Source organism: Eulemur rufifrons, chromosome 7 (assembly GCF_041146395.1).
Source record: "Eulemur rufifrons isolate Redbay chromosome 7, OSU_ERuf_1, whole genome shotgun sequence".
Classification (NCBI taxonomy): Eukaryota; Metazoa; Chordata; class Mammalia; order Primates; family Lemuridae; genus Eulemur; species Eulemur rufifrons.
Window position 1 is genome coordinate 68885431 of NC_090989.1, and position 18106 is coordinate 68903536.

At 35.5% G+C, this 18106-nt stretch overlaps 1 protein-coding gene across 2 annotated transcripts in view; it reads left to right on the forward strand.

The window, feature by feature from the left end:
• PAK2 (p21 (RAC1) activated kinase 2) overlaps positions 1–16527 on the forward strand; it is an 86851-nt gene extending 70324 nt beyond the window's left edge. For both annotated transcript variants that reach the window (XM_069475170.1, XM_069475171.1), the window contains exons 11-15: positions 629–746; positions 2984–3083; positions 5288–5484; positions 13300–13437; positions 13897–16527. In XM_069475170.1, coding sequence (XP_069331271.1) covers positions 629–746; positions 2984–3083; positions 5288–5484; positions 13300–13437; positions 13897–13983 — 640 coding nt within the window. In that variant the 3' untranslated portion in view covers positions 13984–16527. The remainder of the gene's footprint in view (positions 1–628; positions 747–2983; positions 3084–5287; positions 5485–13299; positions 13438–13896) is intronic.
• The last annotated feature ends 1579 nt before the right edge of the window (positions 16528–18106 follow it).

Genomic DNA, 18106 nt, shown 5'->3' on the forward strand with positions numbered 1-18106 from the left:
ATGACTAGTTGAAAACAATAATAGTGGTTGTATTGGAGATAGAGGATTATAGGTGATTTTCTTACTTCTGTATTTAAATTTGTTTAGAATAAGGAAAATAATATAATTTGAGACCTAAGCTTTACTTATGGGGACCACGTTTATGGAAATAAACTTTCTTGTACATGTCCCTGCTTCTTAAGATAGTGTTTCGAGTCAGTATGTCATGGTGGTTAGGATAAGGCTTTGGAATCATTGATACTTGGCTTTAGATTCTGGTTCTGTCACTTACTAGCTATGTGATACTGGATGAGTTACTTAACCTTTCCAAGCCTCTGTCACTTTATCTGTAAAACAGGACTAATAACGTCTGCTTTGTATGGTTATTTTAATTGAAATAATCTAAGTACACACTCAAACTACAGTTGTGGGCAAACTGTAATTTTAAGGTGATTCAGCATCATAATGTCCCTCAGTTTTATTTTTCTGTGCTGTTACATAGCACCTTTTCATTTTTCTTCTTAGTTCTCAGGCTACCAGTTCTCTAGTTTTATTATTCGGGTATTTAACATCTGAATTCTTTAACATCAAATACTATGTATTTACAAAAAATAAAAATGTGAGTATATTTTGTATGTTCTATTTTTAGTTACCTGGTGGGAGATGAATTGTTTGTGGTAATGGAGTACCTTGCTGGTGGGTCACTTACTGATGTTGTGACGGAAACCTGCATGGATGAAGCACAGATTGCTGCTGTATGCAGAGAGGTGGGTTTGTTCCCTTTTTGATATGTTACAGTGATGAATAGTTAACAGGAGGTGAAAAAAGGAAAGTTTTTCTGCACAGGTAATTATTAATACTGTGTGAGATACTTTCTCTATGTACATTCTCTGCAAGTTACTGTATCTCTATACCATTTCATTCTACATGAGAGTTTCAGCCCTTTCTTTCAAGTGTGAGATAATTTGGGAATGAATTATGGACCTCTAAAGAGCTGAATTCACAGGTAAATTTCAGTAGGGTGATGATGATAGTTTACCATCCTAATAGGGTGCTTTCAAGAGTAAAACGGCTTACCATTAAAAATACACCACTCAGCAGTGGAAGCTAGGGGCATCTTGGGTAAAGCAGGACACATGTTACCTTAAGTATCAATAAGTCTGCTTCTGGCTTTATTGGTTTCACTGACATGAAGAAACTGTTGTTTCTTTATATTCGTTAATGAATTTCTAGACATACTGTTTGCTTAAGCCACAGAATTTTGCCAAATTGCCTAAGTTGAAGCCAAAAACAAGCCTTCCTTCTTATATCTATATCTAATCTCTTTCTACAGATGAGACTTGGGTTAATGGTTTGCATGTTATCATTGAAATGTCAAATATCATAAGAATCATTGTCAAAAAGGGCAAAATTTATAAGTTTAATTTAAAAGTTTATAAGATCAGGTGATGGAAACCCTAAAAGCCCTGACTTGACTACTACACAGTCTCTGCATGTAACAAAATTACACATGTATTCCATAAATATGTACACATGTAAAACAAAAGGCAAATCTAAGCAAATAAAAGTTTATCAGGCTATGTTATGTTTTCTGTGATTTGGCTTTTAACAATTCTACAGTGACACATAAGTGAATTATAAACTTTGTTCATGTTATGATACATATGATGTTCTCATTTTTCAGCTTTCATTAAGGTGTTAAATATTCTTTGAAAACTTTAATTCGAAGTTAATTGTGTTCTACCTGAGGGGTATTACCTCTTTGGTTGAAAGGAAGAAAGAAGAACTCTTTAATAATTATTAACATGAGGTTTCTTAACAAAGAATGTTGATCACTTAAAAGCTGATAAAAAGAAGTTATTTATAATGAATTTATTTTTCTAATACATTTTTTCATAATTGACATAAAAATTAATTTGGGGAGTTCTCTAATTGCCACACACTTGGTTTTTCTTCTATGTGCCAAAATTTTTAAATTGTGACAAGTTTGTTTACTTGTACAAGTGTTTCTCTGGGGCTTTGTTCTTTTTAAGAACCTGATTAATGCCAGTAAATGTAGTAATACCAATTTATCTTTTTTTCTCTGAATAAATAGTAGAAGATTTTGAATGAGATTTTTAGTTGTTTTAAATAATGTACAGACTTTATTTGTTCTAATCTGATGGGAGTTGCTGTACTTTCATGGGAGTAAGAAATAAAAGCACAACTAACTTTTTCCGGGTTTACAACTTATACTCTCAGTTTATATAGGGCAAGCAGGTTTTTGAAATGTCATCTCATTCTTGTATTTAAAAAAGGGAAGAATTTATCCTCACTTTTTGACTCAGTGCTTTCTGAAATGTAGCATAAGAGGAAAATTATTCTTTCGTTATTTGTGTCCTGGTTGTGGTTAATAGAGCTTAATGTAAAATCCACCATAGATGAAATGGAAAAGACATTTTATATCACATTGATGAACAGCTGAATGGAACCAGGCCACTCAGAATCTTCCCCGCTTCTCAGTGGCTTACATTAATTAGACTTCTGAGTATCTCAGATTCACGTGGTAGTGATCACAAGTTTATTCATTACTGTTAAAATGATTTCTGAAGTGCATGTTTACCAAGTGCTGTACATCTTTGGGCATTTAAACCTGAAAAAGCCTAGAAATTATGTAGCCCCATCCATCATTTTATAAGTGAGACCATTGAGGACTGAGTTGTAATCTCAGGGTTTTAACTATTATTCAGTGGCAGACAAAGGACTAGATAAGACATTACTTAATAATGTCTTTGGGTGTAAGAAAATGGCACATGTGCAAGATGAGTGGGTGTGCATCTAATTAATTAAGGCATCTTATTTTCATAACGTTGCATATGAGAAGATTTTTTTCTTTATAAATATAAGTATTAGAGGGTCTTCTGCTGGATACCAGAGATAGTGTTCAAACCATAACTACTGTATGTGAACCTCCCTTAGACTTTTCAGGGACTGATTAATTAATAGGTGTTTTTCTTTTCTTCAGTGTTTACAGGCATTGGAATTTTTACATGCTAATCAAGTAATCCACAGAGACATCAAAAGCGACAATGTGCTTTTGGGGATGGAAGGATCAGTTAAACTTAGTGAGTAACAAATGAACAAATAACATATTTGTTATTTGTTGTTATAATTCCTGCCTTTTGTTTTCAAAAACCCTTCTGCTATTCATGTTTTTATGATTTAATATATGAAGGGGTGGGAATCTAGTGGTAAAGAATATGGACTCTTAACTAGATAGCCTGGGTTTAAATAGCAGAACAACACTTGCTGAATAATTTTGGGCAAGTTATTTAATCTCTTTGTGTCTAATTTCTCATTTGTTCGATAAGGAAAATAATAATACCTATGTCAGAGAACTCTTTGGAGGATTACAACTTTTAAGTGCTGAGGAACAGTGCCTGGTACTATTGTAATGTTGATGCTGTCTTTCAGAGATGAACTGGAATTTGTTTCTGCCGTCTGTTAAAGTAGTTTTTCTCACCATGCTGTTCAGCCTTTGAATTCTGTAGAGCATGGCCTAATCAGGAGAGGGCTATATGACCCTGACCTCTGGGATGACAAGGAAAAAAATCCCATGTAAACTGCTTTCTCTGATTATCTTCTATATCAGACATGGTAGAGTCATGAAAAAAATCCTGAGCCTCTCTTTCCTTTGCTGGCTATAATCTTGCTTCCCTCCAAACTATGCCCGCTGGAGGATTCAACTCAACCCTTGCTGAGGGTTCTCCAACTCTGCAAAATTCAAAATATTTCTTAGATCAAGAGACCAAAAACTTTTTCTTCTGTTCCGCTAGAGGATTTGGCTCCTTTTTCAAAAACTCTTTTATTTTTAAACTACATCCTCCAACAGTTATTCAATCAGATGGTCATAATATAAGATTGGTAATCTTTAAGTAATCTTAGTGGACAAATTCTCATACATTTTTGGTGAATATACATGTAAACTGATTTAGACATTTTTGGACATTTTTTCCCTGGTTTTGCCACTTAATAGATGAATGACCTTAGGTAAGTTATCTTTAAGTTGTTTTTATATGTGTGTCTCAGTTTCCCCATTTGTAAAATGGGAATAATTATAATAATGTACCTATCTCATGTGGTTATAATGAGGATTAGATATCTTAATTCTTATAAGGTACTTGGAACAGTGCCTGGCCTATTATAAGCACTCATTTTAGCTATAAATATTATTTGACCAAACAATTACTCTTTTAGGATTCTGTCTTATAGAAATACTGAACTTATATACCACAATAAGTACAAAGATGTTCTCTGCAACATCATAAAGAAAAACTAAAACCATCTTAAGTGTTAAGCAATAGGAGGGAATGGTTAAATAAATTAAGATGTTTTTATATTTTGTAGTTTTTAAAATGAGACAGATTATGTACTAATATGGAAAGAGCTCTAAAAAAAATCAAGTTTTAAAAAACAGTTTACAAGATAGCCTAGTTGAGTAAAACAAACCAAGCAATTCATAGATATTATTCATACATATGTAAATGCATAACAGAAGGTCTAAAGTTTGTTTATAAACCTAGATGTTAACAGTGGTTACACATGGAGTAGAATGAGTTTAATAGTGGAAGGAAGGAAAAAATTCTAAACACTAATCTTGACTTTTTCTCTGAATTAACATTGGATACTAAAATAGGGATCCTGCTCTTTATTTATAAAATGAGGTAGTTGAGTAGAATAATGCTGGTGAGGACCTTATCAATCATTGCAGTTAAATGTATTCTTTTTCTAGGCTCTTTGCTAAGTTAGATGTTTAGTGATTCTAGCTTCTGTTTATTTTATTCAAAAGTCGTTTTTATGTCCTGACGTTTGTCTGATTCACTGCATTTAGTTTTCGTGTCCACCTTTGATTACTTTTTCTTTTAGACCTCTTTCAATTTTATTAAATTTTTTAGGATAGGTTTCATTATTCAAAATAAAAGGGCTCCTGATAATTTGTACTCAGATTGTGGGAATTAAAAAGTGAGAGTATGTAACATCATCAAAATATTTTAAACTCAACCAGGCACGGTGGTGTACACCTGTAGTCCTAGCTGAGGCAGGAGAATAGCTTAAGCTCAGGAGTTCAAGGCCAGCTTGGGCAACATAGCAAAACCCTGTCTCTTAAAAAAATTTTAAACCCCATTCTGGTTTATTTTATGAATAAAATCTTAAAAACAAGAGGCTGAGTAGTCAGCATGTAATTATGTCATCTGAAGTGAATTCTCTTGATAAAAACTGTCCATGGAAACCATTAACTCTAGATGTTTTGTTTTGTTTTGTTTTATAGCTGACTTTGGTTTCTGTGCCCAGATCACCCCTGAGCAGAGCAAACGCAGTACCATGGTTGGAACGCCATATTGGATGGCACCAGAGGTGGTTACACGGAAAGCTTATGGCCCTAAAGTTGACATATGGTCTCTGGGTATCATGGCTATTGAGATGGTAGAAGGAGAGCCACCATACCTCAATGAAAATCCCTTGAGGGTAAGATCAGTCAAACACTGGCTTTATCGTAAGGAAAATACTTTTCTTTAAAACATTTACTTAGGACTTACTTGTTCCAGGCCCTGGCCAAGAATTTAAGGTAGAAAAAGTTGATAAAACCTATTCTCATCCTTACTCTGCATCTAAAACTCATTTGCCTTCTGAGTTATGGAGTTAAACTTGTTAAGTAAAGAGTTCATAGATTTTTAGAAGTAAGCTGTATGATTTCTTATTTTAAATATAAAGTTTGGCTCTAGCTCTCTCTCTGTTTCTCTAAATCTTTTTTTCTTCTCCTTCTTTTAATTGACCATATATCGCTAAGCATTATTAGTTATTAAGGAAGTGCAAATCAAAATGACAAGATACCACTTCACACCTGCTAGAATAATAAGTGTTGGTGAGAACATGGAGAAATTGCTGGTTTGGAAAACAATTTCACAAAAGGTTAATACTGAGTTACCATATGACCTAGCAGTTCCTCTGCTAGGTACATATCAAAGAGAATTACAGGCATACGTCCACATAAAAACTTACACATGAATGTTCATAGCAGCATTATTCATAATGGCTAAAAAGTGGGTCCAGACCAAGTGTCTGTCACCTGATAAACAGTGGAATACTCTGTGGCCATAGAAAAGAAGTAAGTACTGATACATGTTGCGACATTGAACCTTGAAAGTATTACACTAAGTGATACTTAGTGTATCACTTTCACTAAGTGAAAGAAGCCAGACAACAGATGGCTTTGAATTTTGACGCTCTTTTTCCTGATATTTTCCATCCCATTGTCAAAGATTTCCATTTCAAGTGAGCAGTTAAAGTACTTTCATAGTAATAATTAATTTGGAACACTTTTAAGAACAATTTTTAAAGCTCTCTAATTTCATTCATTCATTTAGTCAATATTGATTTGAGTACCTGCCATGTGCCAGACACTATAACCGATGAAAATGCCTGCCCTCATAGAATTTACATTCTAGTGGGAGGAGAGAGACAATAAGGGTATTTGCTTTCAAAAGGGTGCTTGCTTTGCTGAGGCAACATTTGGACACAAGAGGTAAGAGAGTAATACTTACCTAAGGAAAGAGCATTCCAAGCAGAAGAAATAGCAAGTACAAAAGCTCTAAAGCAGGAGCATTACTGGTGCGTTCATAGATCATTAAGAATTCCAGGCTGGGCACGGTGGCTCACGCCTGTAATCCTAGCACTCTGGGAGGCCAAAGTGTGCGGATTGTTTGAGCTCAGGAGTTCGAGACCAGCCTGAGCAAGAGCGAGACCCCCCCCTCTACTAAAAATAGAAAGAAATTACATAGACAGCTAAAAATATATATAGAAAAAATTAGCTGGGCATGGTGGTGCATGCCTGTAGTCCCAGCTACTCGGGAGGCTGAGACAGGAGGATCACTTGAGCCCAGGAGTTTGAGGTTGCTGTGAGCTAGGCTGATGGCCATGGCACTCTAGCCTTTGCAACAGAGTGAGACTCTGACTCAAAAAAAAAAAAAAAAAAGAATTCCAGCATAGCTAGAATGCATTGAGCAAACAGCAGGAAATAAGGTAGATCAATGGAAAAAATGAGGCCAAACTGTGTAGTGCCTGTGAGGCCTTTCAAAGGATTCTGGCTTTACTCTAGGTAAAATGGACAAACCATTAGAGAGTTTTGAGTATAGGAGTAAATTGGTGTTACTTACACTTTAATAGGATTTATCTGGCTACTTTGTTGAGAAGAGATTCTCAAGGAAGGCAAAGACAGAAGCAGGAAGACCAGTTAGGAAGCTGTTGTAATAATTCAGACAAGAAATTATGGTAGTTTAAACCAGGACGGTAACAGTGGAGGTGGTAAAGAGTGGTGGGATTCTGGATATATTTTGAAAGGAGTGTCTATGTGAGAGAGAAAATAAGACCTAAAGGGATCTATTCCCAAGTAACTTAACTGAATCCCTGAACAAAGCTCAAGAACATTTATAGGGCTGCAGCAATAGTCATGAGTATGCTCAGGCTTAAGAAGAGGCTCACCTGCATTGTCCTCTGCTGAGGCCAGAGGTCTGGTTGAACTCCAGTGAGACCAATGAATCACCAATGCCAGCTCCCATCAGCAGGTCCAGAAGCTGGTCAGAAATGGGCTAATCTTTGATCAGTCTGTGACTGTCCATCCCTAGGTTCAACCCAGAAAAACACTTTAGCCGACAGGAAGGGCGGGCCTAGGGGCAAAGGTAAGTGAAAGGGTACTGCCAATGTTCCAAGTGCCAGAAAAGGCACTTGAAGAGGTGAAGAGGATGAGAATTTTATACCAGCTGCTCAGAAATACCGTGACTTTGCCAGATGCAATGGCTCACACCTTTAATCCCAGTGACTCAGGAGGCTGAGGCAGGAAAATTAACCTGAGGCCAGGAGTTTGAGCCCAGCCTGGGCAACATAGCAAGACCTCATCTCTGAAAAAATAAGAAAAATTAGCCAGGCATGGTTGTGCATGCCTATAGTCCTAGCTACTCAGGAGGCTATAACAGGAGGATCGCTTGAGCCCACCAGTTTGAGTGTGAGCTCTCATCGTGCCACTGCACTACATCCTAGGTGACAGAGCAAGACTTTGTCTCTTGAAAAAAAGGAGAGAAAAAAAAAGATTTCAGTGAATCTAAGAAGATTGACCACCACATGTATTAGAACCTATACCTGAAGGTGAAAGGTATTCAAAAACAAACAGATTCTCATGGAACACATCCAAAGCTAAAGGCAGACAAGGCCGGCAAGAAGCTCAGACTGGGCCGGGCACGGTCGCTCACGCCTGTAATCCTAGCACTCTGGGAGGCCGAGGCGGGTGGATTGTTTGAGCTCAGGAGTTCGAGACCAGCCTGAGCAAGAGCGAGACCCCGTGTCTACTAAAAATAGAAAAGAAATTAGCGGCCCAACTAAAAATATATATATATAAAAAAAAATTAGCCGGGCATGGTGGCGCATGCCTGTAGTCCCAGCTACTCGGGAGGCTGAGGCAGAAGGATTGCTTGAGCCCAGGAGTCTGAGGTTGCTGTGAGCTAGGCTGATGCCGTGGCACTCTAGCCTGGGCAACAGAGTGAGACTGTGTCTCAGAAAAAAAAAAAAAAAAAAAAAGCTCAGATTGGGTCACACAGGTCTGAGACCAGGAAAGTATGCAAGTTCCATGAAGAGTGCCTTCAGGCCAAGAAGGAAGAAGTCATCAACACTCTGTCCAAGGAGGAAGAAACCAAGAAATAAAGCTCTTCCTCTCCAGTCTGTACATAGTGGCCTTAGCAATTACATAGATCAGTCATTCAGATAAAACAAAACTTTATCTGCCTGGGGGGGAAAAAGATTATTTATAGGAATACAGAAATAGCCAAGACCCAGCAAGCACCCAGACATCCAAAGTTTACCAAGAGGCAAAGCAGCAGGAAACTGCAACCCATAATGAGGAGAAAAACTAATCAATTGACCCAGAACTGACACAGATAAAAGAATTAGCGTACAAGGCCTCTAAAACAATTTTTAACAACTGCATTCCAGGTGTTAAAACAGTTAAATAGAGACATTTGAAAGGTATATATTTTATAAAGACCTAAAGCAAATTTACAGATGGAAACTCCCATGTTTGAGATCGGATTAATGGCAGATTATACATTGCAGCAATAAACACTATCCAAAATCAAAGCAAAAGGACAGCAGTGAACTTTTAAAAAATTAAATAGCATCAGTGAGCTGTGAGACAACTTCAAGTGTTCTAATATGTGTGATAAAGTTTTGAGAGAAAGAAATCAATCAACCTTAAATTCTGTAGCCGGCAAGTGTCTTCCAAAACTAAGGTTAAGTACTTTCTCAAACATAACAAAAATTAAAAGAGTTAATAACTATATGGGTAAATACATAATTTTTTTCTTATATAAATATCTTCAAAAGATAAAACTTTAAATAAAAATAGTAACCATGGAGACAGGAGATGAACATATGCGTAAGTAAAATGACAACAAAAGCATACACATAAAGGCCAACAGGGAGAGCCATAAGAATCTTCTGCTTTGTGGAATGTCATCTGATGGTAGATTGTGATAGTTGAAAGATGCAAGCTATAAACTCTTAAGCCAACGCTAAAATAACAAAAGAGAGAGTTACAACTAATAACTAAGGAGATAGAAATGCAGAGTTAAAGAAAAAAGGCCATTTATAGTGTATACATATATCAAAACATCACATTGTATCCCATAAATACATACAGTTATTGTCTGTCAATTAAAAATAAAAATTTAAATAAAATGAACAAAGGACACATTGATGGGAGTATGTTAAAGGGGACACAGGGGCCAACTGAAAGAGCTTCTGATGGTCAGCTAGAGCAATTTGAACAACAAAATAGAGCAATATGAGGTTATATCCCAAAGTATGAAGTACCTGTGAGTCAATGCTGTTATAAATAACTGATTGAATAAATAAATGGGAGAGGGGAGACAAATCTCCAATGCAGAAGAATTCCAAACAATTTATATTTGGAGGTAGAATACAACTAACTCCCCACTCCTGAAGTCTGGGCTGCACCTAGTGACTTCCTTCCAAAGAGTACAGTATTGGGTGTGAGCATGGGGGGAACTTTACAGTGGAGAAACTTGACAAGCACCACCTCAGCCACGTGGTAAGGTTAACATCAACAGTCCGAAGTCATGTTGATAGTATGTATCTTTGATACCATGCAATGAAAATGGCACTCTTAATTCTGTGATCTTCCTCCCCAAAACCCATCATCTCAGTCTGATCATGAGAAAAACATCAAATTCTAATAGAGGGGCATCCTACAATATAACATAATGCCTGACCAGTATGTCCTGAAAATTGTCAAGGTCATCAAATACTCAGAAAGTCTGAGAAATTGTTACAACTAAGAGGAGTCTAATGAGATGTGACAACGAAATGTAACGTGGTATCCTGGAATAGAAAAAGAATGGGAGAGTGAATGAAATAGGGAAGTCTAATATGATTGCTGGAAGCACCAAGGGCCCATGTGAGATAAGTGGATATGAATTTTTAAGTGATGCCAGTTAGCATGGATATGATATATGTTTTTCTCCCACCATACTTAGCTGTTATAGGTACCAGCAAAGAGTAGGTAGAATTTTAGCCACATTTAGCCACATGAATGCTGTGAGGTGAAAGTCAAGGAAGTGATCGTGTGAAAGGAATGATGGACATTGGAAAGATGGATGGGATTTAGGTCCCAGTAGAGTCATAGGATTGCTGGTGTTAGGGTACTAGGAATGAAAGGGATAGGAAGTAGAGTACGACTGAGATTTAAGGGTTATGGTTGTTGGTACTGACAAGCTATAGGGTGTGACCATGGGTGTGTGTGGCTAAGGTAGGCAAAAAGACAGGAGCATCAGAGAAGAGGAGGTCAAGAAACTGTAACGTGTATCTATGTAGCTATTGAAATCACCACAAATTATAACAGGAGTAATGTTAGAGATAATGGTATGGAAGGAACTATTTATTCTCTTGAAGGAGTGAGGGGGAGACCTCGGGTTTGGTAGTTATTTGGAGTAAAGAAAGGTAGATATGCGTTTGAAAGCCTGGGAGTTACAGAGGAAGAGAGAGAGATCTCATAGAGCAATGAAGAGCCAAAAGGACATTTATTTCATCTGCAGGCCCAGAGTTGTGGGTGAGAAGAAAGCCACCGCTAGAGAGCACTGCAGGTGAAAGTGAGGCGAATGAGCAGAGCCCTGTGAGCATTAGAATGGAGAGACCAGGGAATGCCTGCCATCTCAGAGACGAATTCTTAGAATGGAATTTTTAAATGAAAAATTTGGGAGAAATATGTGAAGAAAAGTTAACTTAGGTGACAAGTAAATGGGCATGCTCATACACTTACGGTTTGTGTATAAATTGGTATCCTTTTTTATGGCATTTTGACAATATAGCAAAAACCTTAAATAAATAATTCAGGAGAAAATCTGGTTGACCTTGAGTTTGGTGATGTTTTTAGATACAACACCAAAAGCACAATCCATGAATGAATAAATTGGACTTTGTCAAAATCTTCTGCTTTGTGAAAGGCACTTAGCAGAATGAGAAGACTAATCATAGACTACAAGAAAATATTTGAAAAACACCTAGCTGATAAAGTACTTGTATCCAAAATATACAAAGAACTCTTAAAGCTCAACAATAAGAAAACAAACAACCCAATTTAAAAATGAGCAAAAGATATGAGCAGATAACTCACCAAAGAAGATGCACAGTTGGCAAATAAGCATATGAAAAGAGCTCATCATGTAATTAGGGAACTGCTGAATTAAAACAGCAATGAATATCACTACACACCTATTAAAATGGTCAAAGTTCAAAAAACTGACAGTACCAAATGCCAGGTAAGGATATGGAGCAATAGAAAGTCTCATTCATTGCTAGCAAGAATGCACCACTCTGGAAGACAATTTGGCAGTTTCCTACAAAACTAAACATAATCTTACCATGTGACCTGCCAGTCATGCTTCTAGGTATTTACCTAAATGAGTTGAAAACTTGTCCACGTAAAAACCTACACACAAATGTTTATAGCATCTTTTATTCATAATTGTCAAAAACTAGAAGTAACCAAGATAGCCTTCAAAAAGTGAATGTACAGGCTGTGATACATGCATACAATGGAATATTATTCATTGACAAAAAGAAATGAGCTGTCATACCACAAAAAGACTTGGAAGAACTTTAAATGCAAATTGCTTACTAAAAAAATACAATCTAAAAAGGCTACATGCTGTATGATTCTAATCAGTGGTTGTGGGATGTGGAGAGGATGAATTTGGGGATCTTGAGGGCAGTGAAATTATTTTGTATGATATTAAATGGTGGATTCATGACAATATTCATTTGTCAAAACACATAGAACAGCTGGGCACAGTGGCACAAGCCAGATAAGTCCCAGCTACTCAGGAGGCTGAGGCAGGAGAATCACTTCAGCCTAGGAGTTCGAGGCTGCAGTGAGCTATGATTGTACCACTCTACTCCACCCTGGGCAACGGAGAGAGACCTTCGTCTCAAAAAAAAAAAACCAAAAACACTCATAGAAGTATGTAATACAAAGAATGAACTATAATATAAACTATGGGCTTTAGTCTAATAGAAATGTGTTAATATTGGTTCATTTGTCACAGGCATACCATGGTATAATGTAAGATATTAATAATAAGGGAAACTGGGGGTATTTGTGTTGGAACTCTGAATCTGCTCAGTTTTCTGTAAACCTAACCCCTCTTAACAGTCAATTAAAAAATAATTCCATTTCTAGAAATTTAAAGGAAATAATTAGAAGTATAAGGATTTTCTAAAGGGGATTTATTAAATACGAAACATCCATATAATGCACTATTTACTTTAGCCATTAAAATAATTTTGTAGATACTATTAGTAATGATAAGGCTGGGATATAACAAAATTTTAAAAGATATTTCAACAAATCCCATTGTTTTGAGTAATATATATGACTTGAAAAAAGCTTGAGAATAGTAAACCAGATGGTTGATGGTGGTTGTGGTCATTTTTCCTTTTACCTTTAAGTATTATAGTTGGTTTGGTTTTTTAAGCATTATGTATTGCATTTATAATCCAGCCAAAAAAAGGTGAAGCTGATTTTGGAAAAAGAACATAGGGAAATGTAACATCTAAAAGTAAAGGAAATATTAAATCTAAATGGGTAGAGATAATGATAACCTCACATATTTATAGTGATTTTCTTTAAAGAAGTAAGAGTTTCATAAACTTTATAAAATCCTCTCTCACTTTGTTGTTCTACCTTGAGTATGTCAAAGGTGTTTTTCTATTATTTAGGCCTTGTACCTGATAGCAACTAATGGAACCCCAGAACTTCAGAATCCAGAGAAACTTTCCCCAATATTTCGTGATTTCTTAAATCGATGTTTGGAAATGGATGTGGAAAAAAGGGGTTCAGCCAAAGAATTATTACAGGTAAATTTGGAAGGATTCCATTTTTGGAAAAAGTTGACTTTTTAAAGTATCCAACAGTAACCCTATTAACCAATCATAGGGTTAATAATCATATTTCACTATTAATCACCAGCAGTATGGCAGCTGCTGCATTTTAGGGTTTCATTTGCTGGGAATAGAATTCTGATAACACCATAATGTTCAGTTTTTTCATATTACAACTTTCAGACCTATTCGTTGCTGGCATGTGTATATCTATGGGTCACTTAACTGTAGATCTTATGATAGTACAAAAACTAAAACAATTCTTTTTTCAACTATAAAAGTATGTGTTGATTATGTTGGCTTTATACAGTATTGAAAGATATGTGTTTAGTTTATTAAATAAATTATGTCTTGGAACTTTATTGAAAGAAATTATTTTGTTTCAGAGTTGATTGAGGACATTTATACATTTATTTTTTGCTTTCTTTCTGGCAGCATCCCTTCCTGAAACTGGCCAAACCATTATCTAGCTTGACACCACTGATCATGGCAGCTAAAGAAGCAATGAAGAGTAACCGTTAACATCATTGTCGTGGCCTCATATTCTTTTTTCCATTTTCTAAAAGAAGTCTTTTAATATATGAAAATTATTACTCTTTTGGGGGTTTAAAGAAATGGTCTGCATAACACGGAGGAAAAAAAGCAAGCTACTATTCTCTGAGGACGAGAAAATTGCAAAAAGAAAATTATGACTTTCAGACGAACCCCTTCTTTAGGGTCCAAAAGGAATTGTGGACTGAATCACTAGCCTTACGTCTTTCAGCAGACAGCCTATCAGGGCCATTTATCATGCTTGAGATTTGCATTTTATTTTGCTGACTTTGTTGTAATAGATACCATTCATTGTCCCCTTTTGGGATATTTTCAATACTTGAATGGCAGATTCGAGTTTTTCAGAGTATTTGTTTCATCTGCTAGTCGTCTTTTTTCTCCTTCATTAGCTTTCCTTTTCCTTGACTTGCTCCTTTTGAGTTGCTTTGAGAAGTTTTCTCATCCTAAATTCAAGACAAGTGTGATAGAAATTATGTTGCTCCTTATATTGGCAAAGGAGCTCAGTATGGTTTAACTTTGTATAGAAGTTAGGAGCAGCTACTGTTACATGTTATATTTTAGTTCAGAACTTGACCTGAAGGAAGGGAAGAAAAAGTATGTGATTTGTACCTTTTTTAACAAATGTGAAAAAGTCAATTTTAGAAATTTCATGGTAGTGAGTTTGGCATTTGTTACATGTATAGAGAGAAGACTAATCTATATTTATAACTAACTAAATCATTGAGATAGAAAAAGAATCCCATTGACTATACATTCTTACAGTTTTATCTTCCTTTCTATTGCCTCTTCAGATTTGGCTTCAGGAACCAAAGTGATTTGTTCTTGTTCCAACTTAGGCTTTATGACTTTGGTTAGTGCCATGACTTTTCCCTTCCCTTCTTCCCCACCCAGCCCCTTCATTTTGGAAATAAATTTTTGTATATGTTGCAATTTTAGGTTTAGGTTTGTTTTTTGTTTTTAATTAACCCTCTCTCACTTCACACATCGCCCCACCCTGCCGTGGCAACTAATACAATAACTCTTGAATTTTCTGAATTTAAAAGTTAACTTTTTTTTTTCCCATTTAACGGATAACAGTATTGGGGGCTAGCAGAGACAAAGTGAGAGACTTAAACCTTGGTGAGCTCTGAAATAACTAGATGAGATTATATTCACGAAAGAGAAATGTCAGTATTACAGAGAAGCAGCTTATGACCAGTAAACTGTAGAGATATGTCATAAGTTACATTGCTCCCAAACCATTACCAATGTTTTACTATCTATGAGAACTTAAATGACAAAGTACTTCCTGAAGAATTCATGGGTCATTTGAGATGTTGAGTTACTTTAGTTTTTTGGGGTTTTTTTCTCAATTAAGTAGAGAATATTCATGTAAAAAAAAACTGGAGAAAAGAAAGATGAAATGTACTTGTTGAAAGAAATACTTTTTTTTAATTTTAAAGATTAAAAAAAGGTCTGTGACCTATAGCATTAATTATTCGAGTACCCTTTTTTTCTCCCCTCCACTTCTCTTTTTTCCTCTACTTCTCTCGTTATTTTTCAGTTGTTTTGCTTTTTGAGTAGGTATTGTTCCTTCTGACATAGCTGGAGAACCACATTAAAGAGAAATATCTGTGGTTTGGTTCTGGCAGTTTGTTCCCACCATCCCCTCCCAATTAACTTCACTCCTGCTTGCCATGTTGCAATAGTACAAATCATGAATAAAAATAATTTTGCCATTTTGGAGTACATTGGGGAAACTAGTAGGGTTTTATTTCCTGTTATTCCCATTATATCTGTGTTAAGATACAAGTATAAAGAGAGAAGTGGCTGTTTATTGATAAGACAGGAAGATTTTCAGAAAAATGAGTTAAATAATTAATGAAACTTATATTTAGAGCACTTAATGGTCTCCTTTCAATATAATACTTGATTTCCTTTTTCTCTGGACTGTGTTGGCCTTCTACAGCTATTACTAAATTACAGGAACAAGCTGGTTTATTTCTGGTGGAAAGCTACAGTGCCTCTTGGGTTCCAGATTTGAACATTCTTTCTAAACAGTTGTCTGAATGGATTATGATAAAGAAGATGCTACCAATGAAATAGAAAACCAGCTAGATGATAAGACTGATCATCATGACCACTTGAGAAGGCACTTTCATCCTAAGTCATAAAGACCATATTCATTGAATATGTGCCAATGCCCCATTTTATGCTTGTGACTCAACAAAGGGCTTTTCAGTTAATAGAAGCAGTTTGGGATTTGTATTTACAACTTCTTTGATGGTTACCTGCACGTCCATTGCTGGCAACGGACTTTGTCATTAAAACCTGACTCCTAGGTTAAGGGAGCTACACTGTGGTTTATTCTTTCCTTACTTGGATAAACTAACCTGTAATAGAAATATACTTTGGTTAATTCTGAAATGTGTCATTTTTAAACAAAATAATCTTAAAAGCAATACAGATTTGTGATTTATTAGTTAATTTTAAATTAAAATGTCCAGATCTTGTTGAAAGAACAATTATATCTGAATCAAGATTCATTTTTTAAAAATAATTGCCTTTTGTATTCCCCGTTTTTATCCTCACCTTAGGATGAAAATTCCCATTTAAATCTAAAAGTTACCTTAGTAGTCCTCTTGTTATTAGAACAATATTACTATAGTACTTATTTATTATATTTTAGACTGTCTGGTGGTCTTAAAGTTATCTTTTCATTTTCTTTTTGCTGCTTTTAGGGACAGTTAAAACTGGGAAACCGTGAAAACATTGAGCATTTTATCCTACCTGAATAGTAAACAAGTAGAATGATTGTGTATCGTGAGACACCAAGGCTAACACAACTCTGTCTTCACGTGTTGGGTGCCTGGCACATAGTATGAATTCTCTTCCCTTCAACATATAAATATTAAGCTGCTTAAAATTTATCTAGTAACCACCAATCCTAAATGAGCCTGTGCCTTTAACAAGCAATTTTAAACTACCTATGAGTATTTCTTTATAGGGCTCACTTAATGTTTGTTTATATATACTGTATTCTAGCCAGAATAATTTTAGATCTGATCAGGTAATAGCTATAATTAGAAAAAATAGGTGCTTAAAGAATTTGCATCGGTTTTTAAATCTAAAATTATTAAAATATAGTGAGATCCATATCAAGTGAAATGTCAAAATACTATAGATTATAGCTAAAATCCAAATTAATACTCTGTTTGGGTTTTTATAGTGAAATTTCATAGTAATATAAAAAGCAAATTATCTCCACTGCTCCCACAGTAGATAATAATATTTAAGCAGTTACATCAGTTTTTCCATAGTGTGTGTATGTGTGTGTGTGTGTGTGTGTGTGTAAGAAAAATATACACACAATTTTTTTTCTTCACTCAACACATTTATTGAACACTCTGGCAAAGATGCTGTGGTAGATGATGGAGTTACAAAGAAGAATCAAGCACTGGCCTGGCCTTGAAAGAACTGAAGTCTTTCTCCACCATTCTAGAATGTTGCGAAGACAAGAGGCAGAAAGAAATATATGATAATTCTGTCAAATTATCATTTTACATTAAGAAAAACAATTACATTTAGAATTCAACATCTTTGGTTGGAATGTGTTGGCTTTTTTCTTGTTTCGATAGAGGTGGAATTAAGTGAAAGTAGCTTGTCTTTTCTGTTGTGTCTTCAAATTTTATAAAGCCTTTTATTTTTAATTTAATCCCATTCAATTATTTAATTGTTACATTGACATTAACTGCTGTATTTGATGACTTTGTTCAATAATTTTGTTCTTTCAGGGCTAGAAATAAACTTTTTTTAATGTTTATTTTTCCCTTTCCTAAACTTCCATTCTTTCTTTTGATCAGAATAGCATAAAAGATCAAGTGTTTAAACGTCTAAACCTTTGAATGGCGTCATGGCACCATTTTGAATTTATTGTAAAAGTCCAAATCGGAAGGTTTCTAGAAATTTGTAGATAGTAAGCTTGAGCTTTCCCTCTTCTAAATCAGTTTCAGAATAAAGTTCTTATAAATGTTCCTATATCAGACCTAGGGAAACACTTCTGATTTGTTTGAACACCTCCAATAATTTGGCTTGAAATTCTAATGCTTCCCTG